The sequence below is a fragment of the Amblyomma maculatum genome, chromosome 1, assembly GCF_055883805.1.
Source record: "Amblyomma maculatum isolate TAMU_Amacu chromosome 1, ASM5588380v1, whole genome shotgun sequence".
Classification (NCBI taxonomy): Eukaryota; Metazoa; Arthropoda; class Arachnida; order Ixodida; family Ixodidae; genus Amblyomma; species Amblyomma maculatum.
The window spans coordinates 205,247,462-205,272,435 of NC_139344.1; the positions used below are offsets into that span (position 1 = coordinate 205,247,462).

Sequence of the window (24,974 nt, forward strand, 5' to 3'; positions counted from 1 at the left end):
GCTGCTTAATTTCGCTTTTTAGTCTGCAAAAGCTATCGAGAGAATTTTCTTCTCAGCCATTCATGCATTACGAAAAATGGTAACGTGCATCGGCCACCTATGCAACTGCGCTCTGTACGCATGAAATCAGAAAAGAAAAGGGGCGTTACTTAGTGATTTGCACTTGCGAAATGCATTCAAGTGGCATGCATTCAACGTGCCGAAAAGAAACGTTTTGGGTGCGGAAGTAGAGCATTGATTCTCAGTTCTGCCACAGAAATACACCAAATGGTATCTGTGGGACCAAATGGTATCTGTGCGTTTTTCTCTTGTCCATTGTCCGGACAGAGAGGTTCCATAATAACGAGGTGCAAATTCATTGAAAAAGTTTGCTCCTCAGAAATACTGTCCATAATTCAAGTCTTCAATATTAAGGGGGTCATATTAACGAGGCACGACTGATATAGTACATAGAGTTTAATACTGTCCCGAAGTGGAATCAGCTCTGAGGGGTGCAAAATAAGCAGAATAGGATGACGCACATCCGAATAAAAAATTTTCCAAGTATAATAAAAAGCTCAGCAGATTGCACAAATTTCGCTCCAAGCAATCGTGGAGAACATTGCATCTGCGCTCGTACACCTCTCCTACTGAGCAAAGAGAACAAAATGAGAGCACTCTTAGGGGGCCCTTATGTACAGGATCTTGAATATTTGAGGCCGGAGCTTTAAAAAATCCTATGCAAGATCTACTGCACTAATCGAGCTGAAATAACATTCACAAAGTAACAAAATATGATTTACATTATTTGATAAGTGATGCAACATCGGTAATTGCCTAGATTTTCCGGAATCGACGAAAAACTGCTCTGGCCCGCTTGCCTCGCTGCTTGACAGATGGCGCACCATGTCAAAGCAGCTTTTCGACTCTCTTCTGCGAAAATTGTGCACGCCGCCAAGAGCAGTTTTTCGTCGATTCCGGAAAATATAGGCAATTATCGATGTTGCATCACTTATCAAATAATGCAGACCATATTTTGCTACTTTGTGAACATTACTTCAGCTCGAATAGTGCAGTAGATTTTGCACAAAATTTTTTTAAAACCCGGGCCTCAAATATTCAGGACCCTGTATATATTAACCTGCAATTGACCTTGGCTACATCTGTAGGATGAAAAAGATGTCAAAGATTTTTTTTTTTTTCCGAGCAGGATAAAACAAGTTTGGCAGCACGGACTATGTGAACGTTAGAAAGAACTAAAAGATTGAGTTCTTATTCATGAAATTCTTTAACTTATGATGCTGGTACTGTGAGCTCGAAATGTGATTTCTAGTGTAATATTATTGGGTAATATTGCTGTCTAGAGTGAAGGTGCTTGGAGCAGCAGAAAGCCCATCAAAAGAGTCGTCATAAGAAAAGCACAGTTCCAGTCATTCCTATTGCTATGCTCCTTGCAAGAGCTAACAATAGGCCCGGAAATTGAACAGCGTCGACTATTAGTTTTTTTTATACATCACGCTTTCTCGTTTTCATTTAACTTAGTCACTATATAAAGTCTCCCATCGTAGCCGCGCGATGTTGAAGCCACGGAGAAGGAAGCCAATGCAGCACTCTTCACCAGGTAATTCCAGCAGTAGTCGGCTGATAAAGTGCTAAACTACTCTCCAGGCCTAAACCAAACTATTCCCATGCACAAGCAAAGCTTACACTTCAGAATATTCGCAAGCGCAAACTGGTTTCGAAGGCAGCATCACTTGGCACAGTGCAGGCTCGCTGCGTTTTTGCCTACACCCCATGTCGCTGCCGATCGCAGCACCACCTTTGTTTACAAACATGACGCTTGTTTATAAGGCCTCCTTATACCTTAGAGTGGACAGCAATCACTCATTACATTGAGCAACCCGTGGTAAAAATTAAGATCACTAATTAAGACCATTTAACCATAACACATAATATCCCCACAGCATGCTATCTCATTAACTAGGGATACTTATGCATCCCCCAACTTTTATTTTTCCCCACAAACAGCCCTGAAAGGCTAGCATGGTGTAGGGCTCAGAGCGTTGCTATTTGTTTTGTGTGCTTTGAGAACTTTTCTCTCTAGTAGCATGGACTGCGCATCGTGTTTTGTTTTATTGGAGTGAAAATCACTATGCCATGTTTTGCCAAGGTAGCCAACACAGATAACTTGACCTTCAAGCCAGGGAAGCGCCGTGACATCATACCACGTGACATGCCACAGCTGCTACTGCTGCACCGCCGTCATCGCTGAGCAGCACGTCGAACCAACGAAGAGTTGGCAGAACCCCTCCTATGGCCATTTGATAAACCACGTGACTCACCGCTCATTTAAAAGGAGAGAGAAGCTGTCTCGCTTAAGCACTGGCTGAAGCTGCTACGCCAGCGATGACTTTTGCCGCCGCCACTTCGACGGAGACTAGCCGGTGCTGAGAAGCTTACAAAGCCCAGAAGCGAGTCAAGATCGAAGAAGTGACTGCAGCTGATAGTTTAAGCTCAACTTGGTTCAAAGATAGTAGAACATCTACAAATGTAGCCAAAAGTAATGGAGCTTTTGCTCTGTAACTAGGTTTGAGTTGAACCTTGGCGATTTGTTTTTGTTTTGTTCATTAGCTCGAAGACCCAATGTCTTCGTTTGCTCCCCCTCTCCTCGTGCTTTTTAATTACCACTTCAGAAAGGAAAGCTCGCTGCTGGCCTTGACTTTTAACCCCTTTTCCCCTGCTTTACACAGTCCCGTCTCCCGAGAGGAAGCCGCCGCCAGCCGTGAAACCAGCGAAAGAACTATGGTTCTCGTCTCCCGAGAGGAAGCCGCCGCCAGCCGTGAAACCAGCGAAAGAACTATGGTTCTCGTTGCACTGCGTATGTGAGAAACCGAAAGGAGCAGATAGCCTGTGACATGTAGCGTACAGCATGTCCACTTTGCAGAATTTCAGGGTGAGTGAGAACCCTTAACACCAGTCCCAAGCTTTCCTATTGGTTAGAACAGAGGTTAGGATGGAAGCTGCAGTTACTGCATTTTACTTTTACTTGTGAAAAAGGGGCACGATCTTGGCTCAATCTGCCTACCACGGGTCCTGCGCCCGACAGTGTCTCTAGCTACTCCATGGGATAGGGCGCTCGGTCTGGCCGAGTGGAGGGAGTAGTGGCCGTTAAAAGCTGGTGCAAGGTGCGCCAAAGACTACGGGGACACGGAGTCCCTTGTTTCTGCTAGGCCGTCCGCGAATAGTTGTAGCCTTGATGTCTTGTACCCATTTGTAAATAGCCTGTATAAAGTTACCCAGTTTTCTGCAAATTTCTCCACCTACCAGTCATTTCATCGAACAGGTCTTCGTGCAGCGCATCAAGATCCTGGAACTCTCTGGGATCATAGTCAATGGGCGACTTCACTCATCACTTCATTTAACAATTTGTAAACCAAGTACTCAAGCGTGCCAATCCATGTTCAGGTTCGCTCTGCCCCACACTGTTTTTCATATGAAGACTCTTTTGATGGACTTTCTGCTGCTCTAAGCACCTTCATTCTAAGAAACAATTACTACCAGCAAACTATAGGGAACTAGAAATCATATTTCTAGCTCACTGTTAAGTGACAGAATTTCATCGTATAGTTCCTTGTAACATGCGCAGCTAACTTGTTTTATCTTGGTAGATAAAAAAAAAATGTTTCACATCTGTTTCATAGTACAGATGTATCAAGGTCATTCACAGGTTAATATATATATGAAGGCTTTTAAGAATTCTCTCATTTTGTTCTCTTCACTCTATAGGAACGGTGCATGAGCGCGAATGCAACATTCTCCCCGATCGCTTGCAGTGAAATTTAAGCAATCTGCTGATCTTTTAACACACTTGAAACATTTTTATTCAAATATGTGTCATCTTATACTGCTTATTTTTCGCCCCTTAGGCCAAATCCATTTGGGACATTAAACTCCATATACCATATATACCATACTTAAATATCCTGCTCGATCAGAGCTATGTTGTATATGTGGATATTTAATTCGCTCGTCAGGATCTTAATGACCTTCAATATTTTTGCCCACCGATTTTAACTTAAGCCAACAAGCCTTCTTTAATAGTTTCACAAAAACGTAGCTTATTTCAGCTTGTTAGTGAGATGCCTTCAATTGTGTCAAAAATGAATATCCAAGTTAAGCTTTAAGCACAAGTGTTATATCGTGTAGCTTACGTCAAATATAACTGCATCACAAGCGTTATATAGTTTGACAGCTTACATCAATATAAACTTTTAATCACCACGCATCACAATTACTTGCAGTTAATTTGTTAATTGTGATTAAAAATAAACTCTCAGCCGCAACATTTTCATATATCGGAGAGCTTACGTCGACTATAAATGCACTGGACTAAATGAAGATTTTAACCAATTAAGTAAAAATATTCATTATAATTAAATATAGAACTTGACTGCAAATGCATGAAGCATGGACAAAATGTAGATGGCTGTTTAGCATGCGCTGGAAAGTAAGATGATAGCTGAACTAAACAATTGTAATGCTACAAAAATTCTGAATTATTTTTTTATCCCATTAGCTAATGCTTACACCTGAACTGCAGATAGCATTTTTCATCTTCACTTGAGCATAAGAACTAGCGAATGGTGGCTTACTGCATGTCTGTGGGATTTGAATGCAAAATAGTTAAAAAATTCCTGCCTGTGGTTCATTTTTCACTTAAGATGAGCCTTCGAACAGTAATGCTAAAGATGAGCAATTGGAGCAAAGAATGTGCAGGTCGAGAAAAAAAAAAACACTCGCAAATTATTTCGTGTGCCTCGGTCGGGTGGTACCACTTTCGGCATAAAATATTAAGGACTGCAATCCCCAAGGGTAGCTAGTGGTTTTCGCAAGTGCTGCAGAAGCACAGGATGTAAACTGTTTCTGTCTTTTGCTTCCCAGAGTTCTCTTCGAACAGTTCACTCCCATAAGCTTCCCACCTCATTTTTCGAAAACCTGTCAATGAAACCGTGCATGAGCACTGTCTGAGCACATGGTGACAGCAACAGCCAACGTTACAAAAGCAGCATACATTGTTTTTATTTGTTTTAGCGCACTTACAGGTGGAATATAATCCCTCACCTTTCTTCGATCCATGTGCATATTTATATGCAATGCATGATGCCACCATTCGCAGAGATCAGCATCCATAAGCGTAAAATTAAGCTAATGAACCGACTGCGCTAAGCGAAACCAGCGCATTTCCTGCCTATGCAAGATGGCGGCGTGCGACTTCAGCTCACGGGCGCTTCCTCCACTCCAGCAATTCTATTACAACCTCCTTGGTCATTCTACCTTTCTCACTCCAATTCCCTTTCCTACAGAGAGTAGCATTTCAGCGAATCCTAAACGCCAGCTAAATTCCCTGCTTTTCATTGCAGTTCTCCCTTCTCCAGCAAACAAGCTGCCTTTGCATAAACAGTGGCCCCCCATTGCGTGCCAGTGCTCCTTTTGGACGCCAAAAATAGGTGAAATAGCCCTCATGCAGATATGATGACGGCACCTCTTCTGTAATGGATGACCGATCGTGGTGGGGTCAAAATATACAAGGGCTGTCGCGCTGCGAAGAAGGCTTTGTCATTTGCTACCTCAGTTTTCCTTCTTTAAGTGCCACGGCCCTCGCAGACAACTTTTTGTGGCTCTGTAGTGAAGGCCAGACAAGAAGGGGAAGCAGACAGGCCTTTGTCTCTTACCCGTGGGGAATGGGCAACCTCAGCCCTACCAACACCCCCTCTGACTCCCCTTTCACCCCATCAAGTCCCTACTCCGAACAGCACATCACAATGCAGTGACAAAGACCCGTCTCTTTCCCCTTCCTGCCTAGCCTTCCCTGCAGAGCCACAGAAAGCTGGCTGCGAGCACTGCTCTCAAAGGCCCTGCAGATTGAAAACCCACATTCTTGCGGACACTTCCACAGCCCCGACATCCCCCCTCACCCCACCTCACCCCTATATCCTAAGCAATGCACTCCAAATCACATTGACAAAGGTCTGTGACCTTCCGTCTCCTGCCTATAGGCTTCACTGCAAAGCCACAGAAAGCTGACAGCCAGTGAGTGACTTCCCAGTGAGTGAGTGACAGTGAGTGCGCAACGTCAGTGCATGTTAAAAAACCCTAGGTGGTCAAAGTTACCCGGAGCCCTCCACTACGATGTCTCTCATATCCTGAGCTTCCTGAGCTGTTTTGAAGTTGTGGTTTATGGTCGTTAATGATTATATGGAAGGAAGTCCCGAAGTCAATGTTGTATTGGGATTTCTTATCATGATGGATGCATAGGAAAAGTAAAATAAAAGCATTCGAGCATTCGAGCAATGAGCAAAGTCGTTTGTCATTAACAATGCACACAAGCTAACTGAAATGTCAGAAAGGAAATTAGCAAGTATAAAAAAGGGGAATAAGTATCATATCACAAGTGTTTGTTAAGCTAAAAGAGGCATATACTAAAGAAAAGGTTCAAAGACACAATACAGGATTAAAGGAGAGAATGGGACGTTTTAACAGGAGGACTGTATGCAAAAATATGTATTTAATCAATGCATATTATCTGATACTTTGGCGACACACACTGCACACACTGCCGCGCAGCCTCCGTTTGGTTATCATCTGTCCCAGCGTAACATGGCCACATGCTGGACTGCCTTATCGATAAGACACAGCGCCCCCACTGCGTCACCGACGGCAGCTACAAAAACAGGCTGCCCGGCTGGAAAGCTGCTCTTTTACATTCCGCTTCGGAGACAAGTGTGACGTTCGTTTGCTCGTCCGCTACCACTGTTAACAGAATAAACGCTTGTTACGTTTTTATGTTGGGGATTCGTCCATCGGAACTGACATCCCACAATACTATGTCATTTTTGACTGAAAATGTACTGTCTGAAAGATTTTCTGAATTATGATAGAGCGATGATTTAATGCAAAAGAGAAGTTCATTCCATATTTTGATCATAGTAAAGTTTGCATAACTGGTATGAATTTTCAGAAGTAAAATGTTAATTGCAATGGAAAACCGAGTGATGTGTGGGTTGCTTAGATGGTCTTTTAAGATAAGGTAGAGAAGACTAGGGTTGTTTACGACTCTCGACTCGATACGCTGTTATGCCAATGCTATATGTTATGAGCACGCTTATTGGCATGATATTTGGAGACCAATAATCAGGGCCATGTGAGCATTATACGCACTACGTGTTACGATTTTAATAGTTTGTTTCTATAGGCATTGAATGTGCAATAGGTGGAAATGACAAGCAAGTCCCCTTGTCGTAATACAGTTGATATGGCTATGAACAAAGGAATAGCAAAGTGTGATAAGTGCTTTCAAAAGCACTCTGATGCCAAAGGCCATTTTTTTTTTTTTTTTTTTTTTTTTTCAGAGATTGAATATGGAAGCTGAATTCAAAAAGAAAATGGCAGAGTTCGATGCCCAAAATGTGCAAACAGTCTGTCAGCACTATGGGGCAATAATTGAAGTATAAATGAGGAGCAATAGAGTGGTGTTTGGTTAGTGAACTAAAGATAATAAATTTAGTTTTGCATGGATTGATAAGCAATCTGTTAATATGGCACCACTTGTTTACATTTTCCATATTGTGGTTCAGTTGTACTACTAATTCATTTGTTAGCTCATAAGATGTGAAGATGTATGATCAGTGTAAAGCAGACTAGACTATTTACACTGTGAAAGACACAAAGGGAGGTCATTAATACAGATTAAAATGGAACCCTGAGGGACCTTGATGTCGTTTTAGTATTGAAAAGGAACCTCATGTGCTCTCGCCCAGGATGTACAGACCTCAGCGATTTCCTGTGAACACTCAGCAGAGACTGTGAATTTCGCCCGCCGCCCCTGTGTGAGTCTCTCTAGGCGCTACGCGCTGCTAGCCGCTCTCACCTGACAGCTGTGCAGGGCTACTTGCTCATCCCATTGCCACCACGCCAGCGAACATGGAATCCAGAATCCTAGCAATGGATCCGGAGTATGCTGCTCAAATCTCCCAGATGCCATCCGCTGATGCACCTCAACCTACAGACTCGGCAATGCAGGATTTTGCCCCGACCAAAACAATGACTGAATCGTTGCCGGCTCCACCCACAAGATGCCAACGACATCAAGATCAAAGTATGAGCTACATTTGATCGCAGTGCAGTTGCCATTCATGCCTCTCCCTGATGCGACCAAGCCATATCATCCTCTTTCGGCGACAGCAGATGCAGCCGACCTGCCCCTCCGTGCTCACGACATCTCCTTTTATCTGAAACTTGAACAGTGGCTTGCTTTCGTGCAAACGCACTCTGGCCTAACTGCCCAGCGTCTTCTTTAAATCACTTCCATAAACTTAAGCATCAAGCCAGACCTCGTTACCCCGTACGCCGTGGCACCACTGGATTCCTGCAAGGGAGTTACTCACGGCGTCGAATCAGGACTATCCACCCAAGAATTGATGCATGACCTGAAATCTTACAAGGCAGAAATACTTTTCGCCCGAATAATGGGCTCTACAGAGACCGTACTGGTCACCTTTACAGGATGTCTCACACACGCTCTATTTCAGACGCGTGGCCTATGGGGGACGGTGGCTCCCACCAACATCGCCCAAGACACCACAATGCACCCGCTGTCTTGAATATGGTCACCCCATGTTCCAGTGCCCAGCATCACATCCTCGCTGTACTTGGTGTACTACGGTGCTTGCTCAGCCAGAACTCCCACACCTCTGCCAGCCATGGTGCCTTCAGTGTCGCAGTGTCCACCTCACTTTTGATGCGAGCTGCCCTATTCTAAAAGAAAAGGACAAAACATGCGCGGCGGCCGCCTACCAACACTGTCTCTGAATACGACAAGACCATCAATCCAGCGTCCAGTGCTCGGCGAAATCTGAACCACCGGCAGAACCCCCGACAGCGCAGTCACAACAGCTGACACGCCCCATTCCCTTCGCGGCACGGACCACTGCCTGACATCCAAGCAAGCCCACCACTCCTATGTAAATGTGTTGCAATCCACTTCACCGCCAATCCATTCGATATCAACGTTACCCACAAATCATCAACACAAGACTTCACAGGAGGTCAATGCTTCCACCATTCCACCATCAATCATGGAGCCCCCGACACAACCTCGCCCGATAACGTGCCCACAGCGTCCAAGCCGGTTATGCCATCTCCTTCTCTTGCCACAGTCCTACCTTTTCCTGAGCTAGCAAAACAAGTAGCTGAGCTGCAGCAGAAAACCGAACCCCTTTTTGCCAAAATCAATGCCATGAAAACCCGCGCAAACAACATTTACACACAGCTGAAAAGCCTCAACACACAACTCGCAGGTCTTGAATCCTTAGTCACCAACCTCATAGTCATTCAGTCCCTTGTTGCCAAGATTGAAACCATGCATAGTACACTTTCCACTACGGAGAAAGTACAGGCCTAACTACTAAAAGTCAGCACACCGCCCGGAAAACGCATCTGCGAATCCAATCCCGCAGAACAATTTGCGGTAGACAGGTCCGATAATGGCAACATACACTAAAAGAAAACCTCGAAATACTGCTATAGAATTGCCGCAATCTCAAAACCAATAAAACTCCCCTTCATCAGTATCTCTTTACACTAGCATATCCTCCTCCCTTCCTTCCCCTACAAGAGATGAGACATTCCGTGAGCATCCCTGGCTACCGAGTAATCTATTCACATGTTTCAACTCTTGTCTCCACCTCTATCTGACGTGATCTCAAATTTGAACAGGCTGGGGTCCCTACGGCCTTGCAATCCTACTTTGTCGCTGCCGCTTATTGCTCAACATCATCTGGCACTCCCCTTTATCTTCTTAACTTTTACAACCCACCTACACATCACAGCACTTTTCTGGCCTCTTCCTTTTCGCGACTTCCCTTACGTGCAATCACAATATTCTTATAGGCGGCGACTTCAACTCTCCCAACACTTACTGGAGATACTCATGCACACCAAAGGCAGGGTGCCTTCTGCAAACACGCATGCAACAAAACCACTTTTCCCTTCTCAATACCCCCGATGCGCCGACGCGAGCGGGCACCAGGGCCCAACTCCCTTCCACCCCTGGTCTTTCACTCTCCTTTGGCAAACTACACACCCCTTGGCAAGTCTCTGGCAATTTATTACTCAGTGATCACTTTTAATTCTTCTTACCATTGATCTTCTGAGTCCCAAAAGATGTACACTCACTTCTCACACCAATTGGAACGACTTTCAACTCAACCTCAAAGCTGACACCCATGGCCAGCTTATTTACACCCGTTGGATCCATTCTCTTCGCACCCCGCCGGGGTGGCGCAGTGGTTACGGCACTCGACTACTGTTTTCAAGGACGCGGGATCGAATCCCGGCCTCAGCGGCCGCTTTTCGATGGAGGCGAAAAGCAAGGCGCCCGTGCTGTGTGATGTAAGTGCACGTTACAAAACCCCAGGTGGTCGAATTTTCGGAGTCCTCCACTACGGCGTCTCTCATAGCCCGAGTTGCTTTGGGACGTTAAACCCCACAAACCAAACCAAACCAAACCATTCTCTTCGCGCAAACTGAAAGCTACAAAAATCAAATACTCCACCGCCCCTATAGCTCACCCTGATCCATTCCTTCTCAAGCTGTGGAAGAAACGAAAGCGAATACTTCGCTTCGCCCGGCATCAACCCCAGAATGCACAACTCCAACTGTGTCTCAACTCTCTTCGACAAGATATTATTATGCACTGCTCCTCCCTAGACACTACCAATTGGGACCAAATTTGCAGGAAGAATGACAGCTCCTTATATCAAAAGCCGACGTGGCATCTTCTTCACTCTCTCTTATGTCCTCAGCCTCCCCCTGCCCCTACAGTTGACAAAGCCTTAGCTCTGCATAGCTCTCAGGAGGTCACCAAGCAACTGACTGATATTTATGTACCCCCATCCCTATACGACGCATACAATGCATACCCTGTAACTTCCAACTCCAAAATAAACACTCCTTTCACCCTTCCAGAACTTGATGCCACTCTTGCCCAAAGCAAAACCAACACATCCCCTGAGGAGGACACAGTAACAAACAGACTTCTCAGAAACCTTCCTGACTCTGCTACACAGCTCTTTACTCGATACCATGAACAAGCATTGGACCAAAGAAGCCCTTTCTTTGAAGTGGAAATCTTCTTTGATCACTCTCATACCCAATCCAGGTAAACACCCCTCCCTTTCTAACCTACACACTACATTGCCGACTTCATGTCTAACGTATGGCTCTCACATGGTCCTCAATTTTCTTGATAACAAACTTTTTCCATCCTTCACTAATTGGTTTCCCCTCCCGTATCTCTGCCCAGAACCTCTTCCTCGTACTGTAATATACCTTTTTAAGCATGTATCCTCCCAGATGCATGCTTTGGTCCCTGTGGACATCTGCAAGGCTTTTGACTGCATCTCCCATGACCATATTCTCGAGGCTGTGGCTCCAACCACTACACAACTTCTTCCTCCAACACAAAGGCTCCTTTTGCCTAGGCTCTACTCCAGCCCCTTCTACATCCTTCAATCTAACCTGGGGTACTCCGCAAGGAGCTGTCCTCTCTCACTACTCAGTGTTGTCATATGCGCCCTTGCACAGCCATTCAAGAGTGCGCCAAATCTGCAACATATATTGATTTTACTCTCTGATATACCTTAGGCTCACTGGGAAAGATCGACATGACACTTCAGCAGGGTCTTGACATTATTTCCACCTTTCTTTCCAAAGCTGGCCTGAGTCATGCACCAGAGATTTCTGAACTCCTCCTCCTCCTTGCCCACTCTAAATATCAGCGCAAACACAACAGCCTTATTTCTCTCACTCTGAACACACAACCAATCCCCACAGTCTCAAGTTGTCGCGTTTTAGGCATGCCACTTCATTTGCACAAAAACATGCAAGCTCTCAACCAAGCTCTTTCTACCTGTCACACGGTCACCTAACTTGTCCGCCATGTAGTCAGACGGCACTGCGGCCTCCATGAGGCTCAGGCCTGTCATCTTGTTCAAGCCCTTGCATTCAATAAAATTCCATATCTTCCTCTTACGCAAACCCATATAGATAAATTGGAATCTGCTCTACACCCCCTTTACAAAGCAGCTCTCCAACTCCATATACAAACTTCTACACAGCGTCTCTACGATACTGGCTTATTCCTCCCTATACACTCCCTCCTTATTCTTCACCTTGACCGTCAACTTGCTCGCCTATCCTCCCCACAGCAAGGCAGATGGATCCTTTTCCAGGCTCAAATCAACCCCATGCCCATTGCGCTTCAGGTCCCTGAACACCCACACGTCTTCAACCTTCGTATAGCACCAATTCTTAGCACCAATTCTTCGCAATATGTCCCCAATCCTTCACTCCAGGTGCAGGCAGGCCCAGGCTGCCTGACACACGCCGCCCCTACACAGTCCCACTGTAGCATACACCGATGCCTCCATACACGGATCTCTAGGTGCTGCAGCCCAGGTCATACATTCCCTTTTCCCCTGACCATCTCTATTCTACCAATGGTCCATACCTAGACCCACCAGACAAATTCCTTCAATGGAGATTCTCTCGACTGTGCATGCTGTCCAGGAATTCACTCATCTTCCCCCGACCCAACAATATGTTGTGTACAGTGACTTCCAAGCCACTCTCCGTGCCTTTCAAAAGAGAGCCATATCCCCAAATATACATGCTGACCTAGATATGGCGCTTTTTGATCTGAAACTTCATACAGTCACATTAAGGTAAATACCTGGGCATTCAGGGATTGCTGGAAATGAGCTGTGTAATCAGCTCGCCCACAAAGCTATTAACCGGGCTGTAGCAATCCTCCGGTACAGCCCATCGTTGTGCGACGAGGGTCTTCTAATCGGGAAAGCCATATCGCAGTGCTACCTAGATTTTAGGCAGAAGCTCGCCCTTTCTCCCTGCCCCAAATCCCCGAATAAACACACTCATGACACCAGAAAGACTGTACCTATGGGCACCGTGCAGAAACCTAGGGGGAAGCACTCACGGCGAACAGGCAGCGCCACGAGTGGGTGCCAGAGGATTTTTGTAGTGGCCAGCGCGGCCGCCTAGGCAGGGCACACGCTTGAAAGAGGCGGCCGTGGGAATGTAATCAGGGTCTGCGCAGCAAAATGATGGCAGTTTCGGCCAGCTGGAGTGATGTAGCTAAGCATAAACAATGCGGGAGCCACATAAAAGGAGATGGAGAGACACGGGCGAGCCCTGGCTTCCAGCTGGGCGTTTATTTCTAGGCTGCGAACGTGAGAAACGGAAGAAGACAGAAAGAAAAGAGCGCGCAGTTGGAAAAGGCCGAGCAAAAAACAAAACAAAAACACTGTAAAAATGCAGAAAAAAATTGCTGACAATTACATTACTTCCTAGTGCGAAATCTGAGCGCAGCTCATCAGCTGTTTCACTTTTTCGATAGATTGAGGCAAATATTTCGAGCAAGACATGTATGTACAATTACAGGCAACTTTTTTATTTTTCACACATATTCCTTCAAGAAACGCTCCACTAACAGTTTTTGACTGTCATGAAGGAGGCTTTGTGGTCGGAGAAATGGAGAGAGCAATTAAGTTATCGGGAGATTACAGGAGGCAGCCCGTGGGCCCATAGGAACGTTGTGCGGCGAAGAGAAAAAAGCAACTTACTAGATGCCGCTGACGCCGCTAGTCAGTCAAGCCAACGTGGCTCTGCGTTTCGGCTTGGAATGCACGCACCGTGATCTGCTGATAGCAAGCCGGCACTTCGGCAACCGGAGAACACCGTTGCTGCCACGCAGCAGCGCTGCCCCTGCTGAGGAGCTGGTTACGAGGGACAACGCCGATGGCAATGCTCTAAAATACGAAAAACATCTGTGGCGAACACCTCTCCTCTCACGTGTGGTACAGCTTCATACAAAGCCAGCCTCAAACGCACCAAGCGGGACTGGCTGAGAAAAAAAAAAAAGGAAAGCTGCGGGGCCTTGAGTCGTGGAGAAGAATGGAACAAGTATGAGCGAAGAATAGCAATCAATGAAGCTGGAGCCGAAGAAAAGAAAAAGCTTGAAAAAAAAAAAAAAAGAATGCAAAAAGCCTTAAAATTCAAGAATGATTACCGGGGCTTGACAATGCCGCAGGCACTTATATTACGCAGAAGACTTTTGAAAAGCTCCAGCTCCCTTTCTGGTGAGGCGGTCACCACTTTTCTCGACGATAAAGGGAACGATGGCAGAATCACACTCATCGCTCTGTCCACTTGGTGCTCGCGCACGCGGTCGCTGATACAGCGACACAGCTAGAATGGAAAACACCATTACAGCACGGCACAACAAATTTACGGTTTCTGATACACATGCGTGTTTTCCTCTCTGTCAGGCATGTATAGGGATTTTAGTATGCCTATTTTTCTCTTTCGTTGAAAGAACGTCCTGCCTCAAATCCAGACTTGAATGTTGTTTTTGTTTTGTTTTGTAACGATACTTATTGCCTCTTTAACCATACTTTCAAGTCCCCTAGCTGCCAAAAAATTAAGCTAGGACAGGGGAAGGTAACAGATGGCAGCCAGCCGCTCGACCACTTGATTGGAGCAGGACGGTGTGTAATGATTGCAAAATCTGTTCAGAGCGTCCACGAATCAGCAAAAAAAAAGTAATGTTTACCAACGTTACTAGTCTCGATTGAGCAGTATGACATGAGAAGCAGTTCCTCATTCGAGGTTCAACAGCTCAGTAGACATAGAAATTTCAGTAACACAATGGCAGACAGGTGCATAATGAATCACATCAACAGAGGAGGGCCATGCAGATAGTGCTGATGACTATGAATTGTCCAATTTATTTATTTATTTATTTTTTTGACAAATTGAGAAAGAGGTGAAGGTAGTGTGTCCTCTTTTGGCAAAAATGCTTCGGGGAAAACATGAACGCGACAAAGCTGGGCATTATAGCCAGCTCACTGCTCATTGGACCGCAGTCACTTCGTAAAGCTTATTTGGGGATGTGAAAAATATTTTATCAGGCCAGTGAAAATGTGTGCAACCCAGCAACCCAGCGACTGCTACCTAGCAATTCATTTGTGACCACAGAATGCCGCAAATAGAATGAATGGCGAATGCGACCCATACATAACAGATCCGCCGCTTTGCAGCGTGGCCGGGCAAACCAGCCACTACAAAAATCTCCTTCCCGCCGTGAGGGGCGCTCACATCGCGGTGCGAGTTACTCCTGCATGGTGCCCATACCGTTTCTGCTTTGATCCGTCGCGTCTCAACTGCCCTCAGCTTTACGTGGATCTTGCACTTTGCCTCTTCTACAGCCCTTTTGCCGCCCAACCTTCTTTCTACCCACCTTCCTCATCCCCAGTCTTCTCCCGGCATACATGGCTGGCTTCTCATGAAGAGGATCAGCTCGGCCTGGTGTGGCAGGCAAACCTCATTCTGAGCAGTTGATTTCTTCTCTGAAATGAAGTGTTTTACGACTACTACTACTACTACTAAGTATTGAAAGTATGCCAAATATTCAAAACTGTTCATTGCCGATTAGGTAAATAACTATGAAACAACTGCAATGGTTGCTCATTGATTCCATAAGAAAGAAGTTAATCAAAAAGAATGCAATGAGAGTCAAATGCCTTCATAAAGTCAATGAATATTGATCCTATGAGTTTTCCCTCATCAATTTCATTCTTTATGTTAGCTATGAGAGCAAGGCTAGTTAAATAGCTGTGCCAGAAATCTAACTGCCTCCACGCTAGTAAGTGGTATTTTTCTAAGTAATCTGAAGCCACTTTTCTGTGAGTTTTCTGACAAGCTTGCAAAGATAAGGGATCATAGCTATACGCTTGTAGTTTGATAACAAAGTTTTATCACTCTTCTTGAAAACAGCAATTATGTTACTATGTTTCAATTTGGGACGTTAGACCTTCTAAAAACCAAACCCTCAAGATTAGTTAAGCTTGATGTGCACAGCAACACTTCATTAACTTTACTCCTTACATGAGCAAAGTAAAGGAACCAGAATGGATCTTTTTTTCCCAGTAGCATTCTGCACATGCGCACAACTTCATCGTCAGCCATTCTGGAGGGCATACCCTGCAGAATGACGTACGGGTTTGCTGTGCACTTGTTCTTCCATGAGCGGCGTTTTCTAGATCAAAGACGTGATGGAATGCGGATCAATAATTAGGTGCAGTGCTAGCACCTCCTATACACAAACAAATGCGCACATGGTACCCATACGGACAGGCTTCAGTAGAGAACACACAGATTGTTTCCCAAGCATCCTTGGGTGGTGGATAAGTGTATTAACTGCAGCTCTGACAATAGCATGAAAGGAGTGTTTGCAGAATGATCATGCACACCTACTCTGGCTAGTTGATGCCAGCACTGCGCCTAACTATTCGCTAAAGCAAGCCCGAGAAGCTACTGTGAAATGATTGGCAAAGGCTACTCCCCATCGAATTCATTCTCCAGTTGGCAAATCTGTGGCTGAGGCTGGCGGCTGCTAGAGGAGTACACTACTAGAAAAAGGGCCGCTGTTGCAGTCTATGCAAATTAATCAGTCAGCGATATAAATATGCCAGTATATTTCACAGATAATGAAATAATACAATGAAAACTGAAGAAACAAAGTTAGTTTGGATGGCAATAAAAAATATTTCGGTTTTGTTCTCTCGAGATATTGTACTGAACATTATAAGAATAATAAAAAAAAAGATTAAAACATGTTGCATAACATTGATGAAATGCATAGCTATCTGCATATTTTTCTTGACTAAAAACCATACACTAAAATCTCTACAGTGGCATAATTACCATTATATACTATTGAAAATGCAACAGCTAATGCACACAAATGATAATTTAGGTTGCTTTGTTCAAATTTCTCACTGCTCCATGTGATTTACTACATCCTTGAGAGATGGCATTTCCAAGTACTTTTTGTTCTCAGTAGAGCAGCAACGCATTCAAATTTTTGCTAGCACGTGCCAGTGCCTGCATACTCTTGCTTCTGGACTGACTTACATATACGGAAGTTGATAGTACAATGACCAATGCACAGCGTGACAAACTGGTTGGTTGGTTTGTGGGGTTTAACGTCCCAAAGGGACTCCGGCTATGAGAGACGCCGTAGTGGAGGACTCCGGAAATTTCGACCACCTGGGGTTCTTTAACAGCGTGACAAATTAGCAGTTCAATATGTAGAATGCTATACTACAGCAACAAAATGTATGCAAGCTGCGTGACATATTCAAGAACCCAAGTGGCTCTGATGAGCTCACTGAATAGATGGACGTGTTTGTAAAAATAAGACTTCACAAGTTTTGATGTCATGTCAACTGGCTTGGTTGGGGTTTTCCTATACTTGCCATAACAAGCAACAGAGAAAAAACAGAAATGTGGCAATGGCATACTGGTCTAATGCAGCCGCCAGCGAAGCTGATGTGTTCGCGCCCACCACAGCTAAAAATTCTCATTTATTATATGCTTCATTATGTGCCAATGACGTGATGCGTGGTGTCACACCCCACGTCAGTCAATCATAATTTATGTAATGCCACCACCGGGTTTCTGTTCCAAAGTACCTTTATGCCATAAAACAAGCCATAACTAAATATAAGAATCAAATGACAAGAAAGGATAAATGTTTGGATGCAGGCATGTCAGCTATGAATGTTTTTCCTCTCTCCATAAAAAGTGGGCTTCAGGCTTGATTTGCCCCTGCCTGTGTGCTTATAAAATAAAATTATGCACAATAATTGGAGTGCGAGTGGCTATGGCTGTCATAGACTGCCTCTGCCATGCATTCGGAAAATGCTGGATTCAATCCCCAGTGCCGCTGAGTAGTCACTGGTTTTCTAATGAATGTACGGTTTGCCCCAGCATGGTTATTGGCTCTTCCGAGGTGAAATGCTTAGGAAAAGACTTCTGGCCAATTCACCTCTCCATCAATAGAAAACTTTTCTACAGGGGGCAGAGATCTGCTTTGTGCAGTAAAGCCTATAGTGGTTCCTTTCTGACATAAGGTTGGGTCAGATTTACTTCCAAAGCAGTTCACCTCAGACAAGCCAGCCAAGCATCAGGCCTATAGAAACTTGTATAACCACTTACCAGTTGGTACCCAGTGGCACTGGCATTGAATTGAATCCATCTTTCAGATGAACTGATATTCCTCTCTAACCACCTGCCTAAGACAGTCATAACGTGTCTCTATCAATTAGGTGCTTAAAAAAAAGAGAGAGAGAGAGAGCTCTTATCACTCAGGTTCAATCACCATGAGCTTAAAGCTGTGCTTTGCCCAGCCTTGTGGATAAGACTTGTTGCACTCGACTATAAGGAATAAGGCAGATTTATAGCCTGTAAATGTCGAAAAAACTACATAACTTACACAAATTGTTTCTTGCAATATTTAAGGATGCAGCACATTTCAGACAAGAGTATTTCATTATCTCATCACTGTTATCCACTAAATGCACTGTCGTTATCACTGCTAATGTCATTATTGTCATTATCACTAACTGCAGCGTCATTGTCATCGCTACTATCATCCTCACGGTAGACACAAAGAATTATGATGTGCGTTTTTGTGTTTCTGCCTTTCTTGCTATTGGCACCGCCGATAGTAAGAAAGTACTTGCTCAAGAAAAGCACAGGTAAACAACGATAATAACCATGCTTCTCTCAGGGCATTTAAATGCCCCTTCGTCTAATTAGCGACACACATGGTTTTAACGTCTGGAAGCGACTCAGGCTATGAGAGATGCCGTAGCGGAGGGCTCCGAAAATTTCTACCACCCAAGGTTCTCTTACGTTGACAACGCACGCAGCACGCGGCCGCCACGGCCGGCATTCAATCCCGCATCCTTGAGCACAGCAATCGAGCGCCATAACTGCAGCATTGTATAAATAAATAAATAAATGAATAAATAGCCACTGCACTACTGCGGCGGGGCAGTTGTAAGAACAGAAATTAATAAGACGTACAGTTGTAAAGTAAAACTATGGCACGGAACTCAATGATTGCGCATTTCCACACATAAGGAGACCCCCCCCCCCCTTAAATTTTTTGCCAAGCAGTCGACATTACCAGCTGCTGCATGTAGTATCTCTTGTCAATTTTATTTACACCTGCTTCACTGTTCCTGTTTTTCGTAACAGTGTTTTTTTATACACCTGCTTCCCTGTTCCTGTTTTTCGTAACAGTGTCTTTTTTTATATTCTGCTCCAAGTGTAATATTTTCTTTTCCTTTCTGTGCTGTATTATGCAATGTATATTTCCTCCCACTTCCTTCTGCAATGCCTTTGGGCTCTGAGCTTATTTAAATGAATAAATATACGCTGTCAATGTTCTGCATCCGCTGGGTGGGCACTTAATATGCACAGTCGCCTTCAAGGCGTTGATTTTTACCAGAGTGAAAAAAATGTACACGGCATTTCAGAAATAATGAAATATGGCACCATTTGGAGATGGACGAGGACGCGGTTTGGTTTTGTCAGCGTTAAATACTGTGGGAGCCCTTCGAACATTTTTAGAACTGCTACAGGCTCTCAGTTTTGGGAGGTTTTCAAAGACGAGTTTCCCATTCGCTTCGAGTTTATCGTACCGTGTGAAGTCCACAGTGCCTAAATATTTCCCAGTAACACACACATTTGGGGGATCAAATCAAAGGTCACAAACTTCTTTTTGGTGGATGGCGCGTATCCAAAAGCGAAAACTCTACAAAGCACCCCGCAACACTTCGCTTTTCACGCAGATGGCCGCCCGCTCCACCGTCCGCAAAAACATGCCCCTCAGTCGACGTCAGCGCCGCCATGCGGCCACTCTCCTATACCAAGCCACGGCCGATCTCAAGGAAGAGCACGCTTCTCTTCTCTTACAGCCTCACCAATGGGGTCTGTTTCCACGTCCCGCCGCACCTCGCTGGAGTCGCCACCGCCCCACTACTACACACTGCTATCGCCACTCATGCGCAAGAGAAACGCGCTCGCTCTTCGCTCCGCCCGCATCAATTGCAACCGATAAATCCTGACATTCCGCCCTTTACGGTTTATAAAAATATCCCGTAATCAGCATCTAAGATTTACCGTGTATGATGAATGAAATATAGCCAATAATCCGTGCACGAGCGTGCGCGCCTTCGTCAGTGCGGCCGAGCACGGTCGAATGAATCTTCGGGTACACTTACCTCAACACTTTTTGCCCCTAAATTTTGTACAAAAAAATGTACCAGGCTATGCAAAAAGCCTTTGAAAGCTGTATTTGTAGGGCGACCTGGCGCGAATGCATGACAAACTGATGGGTGAAGATTTTGGCAACAGCTGCTGTTTTCGTTCAGAGCAAAAGAGGTACCGGCGAAAATTCATGACGCGTCTCAGATTCAGAGTAAGGAACAAAAATTTACGCATATAGTTAAAATTTCAGTTGTCTAGTGGAGTGGGCTGTTATAGCTTCGTTCAAAACATATCAGTCGGTTTAAAGACCGAAGATGTATATGTAGTCTCGTGACTGACGCACATATAAGACAGATGTAGTCGGTTTAATACATCGATAAACAACTTTTAATCAAGGAAATGGGCATAAACAGTTACGCATAACTGGAAAAAGCGGAAAACTATAAAAAAATTCATTGTACCTTCTACTGCTTACAATGCAGTACAATGGATATTGTACTGCATATTCCTCAATTCATCAAAATGTGACCTGCGGCTAGAAAGTTGTCTCAAAATCTTCCTGGACAGCTTGTGCACACAACGAGCTGGCCTCTTGTTCCTGTCTGTCACTTTCTTGGCATAACTGATGAGAAGGATTCTGAGAAATTTTTCAGATAGCAAAGAAGCGGACCTTATAACAGCATGGCTGCTGTCAATTCCTTCCGGGCAACTCAATGGTGAATTCTCAAGTGCTCGTTGAATCAAGGTCTTAAGTTGAACATTTGTGTGTGGTAGGTGCAAGATAGCTTTTTAAAAAAAAAAAAAAAAAAAAAAAACTTGTCCAATAGGGCAACAAACTCTGGTTTCGGATAATGCAGTTCACTAGAATATTGTCCTCATAGAAGAGTGTACATGGGGCTGCTTCTTTCGCTATAGTTTCAAGAATAGCACAAGCCCCATACCTGAAGTCACTGATTAACTTAAAAATATATCCAACGATGTAAGTTAAACCGGAATATGTAATAGTGGGTAATGGGATATGACAGGAGATGCCATCACTTTCTTCAGCTCCTCGGTTACTGATTGTGGCACAGCAGAAATGAATTCTTAGGCATCGACGCAAGGTGCCTTGATTTTGCTCCCAGATAAAACGTCCCTCTTGACAATGTAGTCAAGTGCCGCTGTTAAGGCCCTCACATCTAACCTGTAGTTCCCTTCTGCACACATTAGCCTTACTTTTCCGAAGATAGTCTCAATGGGGTCGCTATAGTGCTTGAAATGTTTCAAGTGAGAGTGTCCTTCTTTAACACTTTAGAAGTTTCTTGGATATACTTTCGATGTAGCAGGAGAACTCATTTGTCAGCCACTGCAATCGAGCATCACCTGCATCATTGAGTGGCCTCTTTTTACCACTTCCAGCACAAAAGGCGTCATGAATATGAAACCATTGTTTGTTTTCATAATAGGAGTAATATCATGTAACGATTTTATTAAAGGAACGTTTATTAGCAAAATGAAAATAATAAATTATGATAACATTGAAAACTCAACCTTACAGCATTTACAGTGACTGTTATATACTAAGACTTTGTCATGCAAGCATTATGCAACTTCAATTACATATTTATAAAATTAATTTCATCTTCGATACTATGGCTTCGCATCTAGTGCCGAAAGACGGATTTGCAGTTGTAGACGAGTTGCTGCCATGTTAGCCTTGAAGAAGCTTCAATGTGGCCACTGTTCATTCAATATTTTAATCCTATTCTTGTACAGGCTTGAGAAAAAGTTGGATTAAAATGAACAAAAGTAGCTACCACACCGCAATGTATGTCGTATGCCTGTCGACAGTTCGCTGAGCGACAGTGTTTTTTATATAAAGACTCCGTTCACGTGTGTAGTAAGTTGACAGGCCGTTGCAGCTTCTGCGTTCTTTCATTCTGCGGTGCACTCACCACAGAACCCACGGGCGACAGCACGAAACCAAGCAAAAGCCACCCGCCGCCGCTCAAGTAGACGCGGAGCGAACAGTGAGCAAGTCGCACCCCTTGAGGCGGTGGAGAGCGTAACTCAAGGAGAAAAGCTCCCATTGCTTCCGCGTCAATTGAGAAGGCCGTAAGAAAGAGGGCGCGCTCTCCCTTCGAGTTCGGCTGTGACCAAGCGTACCAAGCCGTAGCCTCCGAGATCCCCTGCACGCGAGTTTCTGCGCTAGGGTGATCTTAGAGGCCATGACCAAGCGTACCAAGCCCTCCTAACTATGGCTGTGTTAAGCACGGTCATGCATGGTTTGAATTAGGCAGCTTCGTCTAGAAAATAGCCACGATAGCCCCTGTAACACCATCTTTTCAATCCTCGATATTCTTTTCCTATTTTTTTATTCTGGTTTACAGGTAAGGAAATGCACAGTAACTGTCACACTCTTCAGTGGGCACTTGATTTGTGCCATAAGGGAAGGGAGAAAGATCGAAGTGAAAGCTGAAAGAGAGAAAGAGCTGTCATAGTGGAGAGCTACTGAGTGTTTTCAACCACCTGGGGATCTTTACCGACAGCCTCTCAGTCTTGCCGCCATCGAAACAAAGCTGCCGGCAATCATATGTTTTCTTTAAGTTAGGTTTTGGGGAAAGAAGGCACAGTATACTTCTGGGTAGACACTACGAAATGCTGGACACCTACACTTAATCAGGTCAAGGTCACACCACTTTTTTGAAGGTCAAATGGCCGGACATGTTGGCTTTGGGAGATACATTGCATAGTGAAGTTTTTGCTTCAAAATATGAGATATGGCTGCCTGTATGTTGCAGTGAACTGTAATGTGATAAAAAAATTTGAAGTGCAAGCATTCAATTGAGTGGCAACATTAAACAAGTTCATAAAAAGACCAGCACAAATATGGGGACATAGGAACAGAAAACGACAAGACGGGCGCTGTTTTTTTGTCCTTTGTCTGTTCCTTTGTCCGTTTTTTGAGCTGGTCTTTTTATGAACCAACTGGCCCAAAGAGCTATTTTGAAATGCTTGAGCCATACTTCATAAGCATACTGAACGGTAAGCGTGTAAAAACTTGGAGCATCCTCCATATACTTTACTGGAGAGTTTTGACACTGTCATGATGCATTGGGCTATACTGTTTTAAGTGCGCTGACGGCAGAACTCCACTTTTTTTTTCTTTTCTTTTTTTTTTCGGTAACTCACCAGAGGCAGGTTTTCCTTTTTCTCAGCAACTGGGTCATCCATCACTGTGAGATCTAATAATAAAAGGTGAGAAAAAGAATAACAAATCAATGTTTTCCAAAAAAAGGTTTATGCAAAGCTTCATCTGGACAGAACTCCTCCTTTGGAAACCAGCGGCTGGATCTATAGGACAAAACCAACCTAAGCAACAATATATGAAGCAACGGCCTAGAAAACCATCCTTGAATGTAGTGGATGAGAATTAAGATACATAATGGCATGCGACCTCAAACATGAGACCAACAGCATGTTTAAATAAAGTAAGATAAAATAGAGAATTGAACAATTTTCTTAATGTAAACCCACATAATGGTTGTAAGCTTAGTGTGTGTGTTTCACCTGCCAGCTATTCTTTCCGTCAGTATGCAAATCATGGCAAATCCGTCAGTATGCAAATCAAAAGGGAAGAGAGCAAAAAGTGATGCACTGGTGCGTTCCATAAGAATTTTTTTTATATGCCATATGACAAAATTTTAAGAAAAACTGTAGGACATTCCGAGGCTTCGAGATTGTTCTAGATAAGGATCGTCAAACGACGAGAAGGTAGACCTGCGGGAGAACACATGCAAGCCAGCAAAAAAAAAAAAAAAAAAAGTGACGTGGCAATAACTTTTAGCCACAATTAAATCTCCGTGTGCAACTTGTCGCTGCACCTTGGAGAATACAGCAACCTAGGCGTGTACTGCCATTCTTCTCTTCACGTACTACCTCTGACGTGTTGTTCCGAATAGGTGACCAGAGGCTAAGCGCATATCATCGTTTTTTGTAAGTTCCTGCAGCTAGCTCAAACGTGCACTATGCGTGCGGATATTCAAAAATGCGGTCGAAAGAAAACGCACTCATTAAAGCGAAGCGGTCTCCGTCGCGATCATTTATTTCTGTACAGATAAGTTATATCATACCGACGCATGAGATGGCGGAAAACGAAGAGCCGTCATTCCCTGCGCACAGAACGACAACGCGAGTGACGGTTCTTTTGACTATCTAAATAAAAAGAAATACCGATAACACAACAATCTGGCCGTGAACCACTGCACAAGTTAACAGTTATTTTCAAGCTCGACCTCACAAGTGGGAACGGTTCTAGTGTTACGATCAAGCGATGTTGGATTGTCCAACCACATTGCGAGTAAAACTTACTTGGATGTTTTGTCAGTCTTCGTCTGTAGCTTGAAGCCTAGTTTTACAATGCTGAGTGCGTCCTCTTAGTACTAGGGCTGAAATAACGATCCGCGTTCCAACCTAAGAACAGAGTTCAAATCACGCGCTAGCTATATCGACGTACCCCGTTTAAATAAGGCTGGACGGGTCATGGAGGAAGAGAAAACAAGCAACGCAAGAACAAAACTAAAAACTATTTGACGTCACATCCGTCGAGAGCCATTCTACGGTGTTCTAGAAATTTCTAGAACATTCCATGCATTCATGGTCCTTGACGCGCATGCGTAGTTCTGCAGTTTGTTTTTACTTACATATAGTACGGTGGCTAGATGGGTAGGTGTGCCGACCGGCAGGGCACAAAGCGTAGTTCCGCGTGCCTCCGCTTCATGACGACGAAACTGGCGCTGCTGTTCTCCGCCCGGTGC

At 44.4% G+C, this 24,974-nt stretch overlaps 1 protein-coding gene across 1 annotated transcript in view; it reads right to left on the minus strand.

Moving 5' to 3' along the window:
• Window positions 1–24,690, minus strand: part of LOC146205406 (uncharacterized) — a 120,551-nt gene extending 95,861 nt beyond the window's left edge. Inside the window, exons 1-2 of the mRNA XM_084590062.1 lie at window positions 24,529–24,690; window positions 23,350–23,402 (exon numbers count right to left, since the gene is read on the minus strand). Of these exons, the coding sequence (XP_084446188.1) occupies window positions 23,350–23,391 (42 nt within the window). The 5' untranslated portion in view covers window positions 23,392–23,402; window positions 24,529–24,690. The remainder of the gene's footprint in view (window positions 1–23,349; window positions 23,403–24,528) is intronic.
• Between the last annotated feature and the right edge of the window lie 284 nt (window positions 24,691–24,974).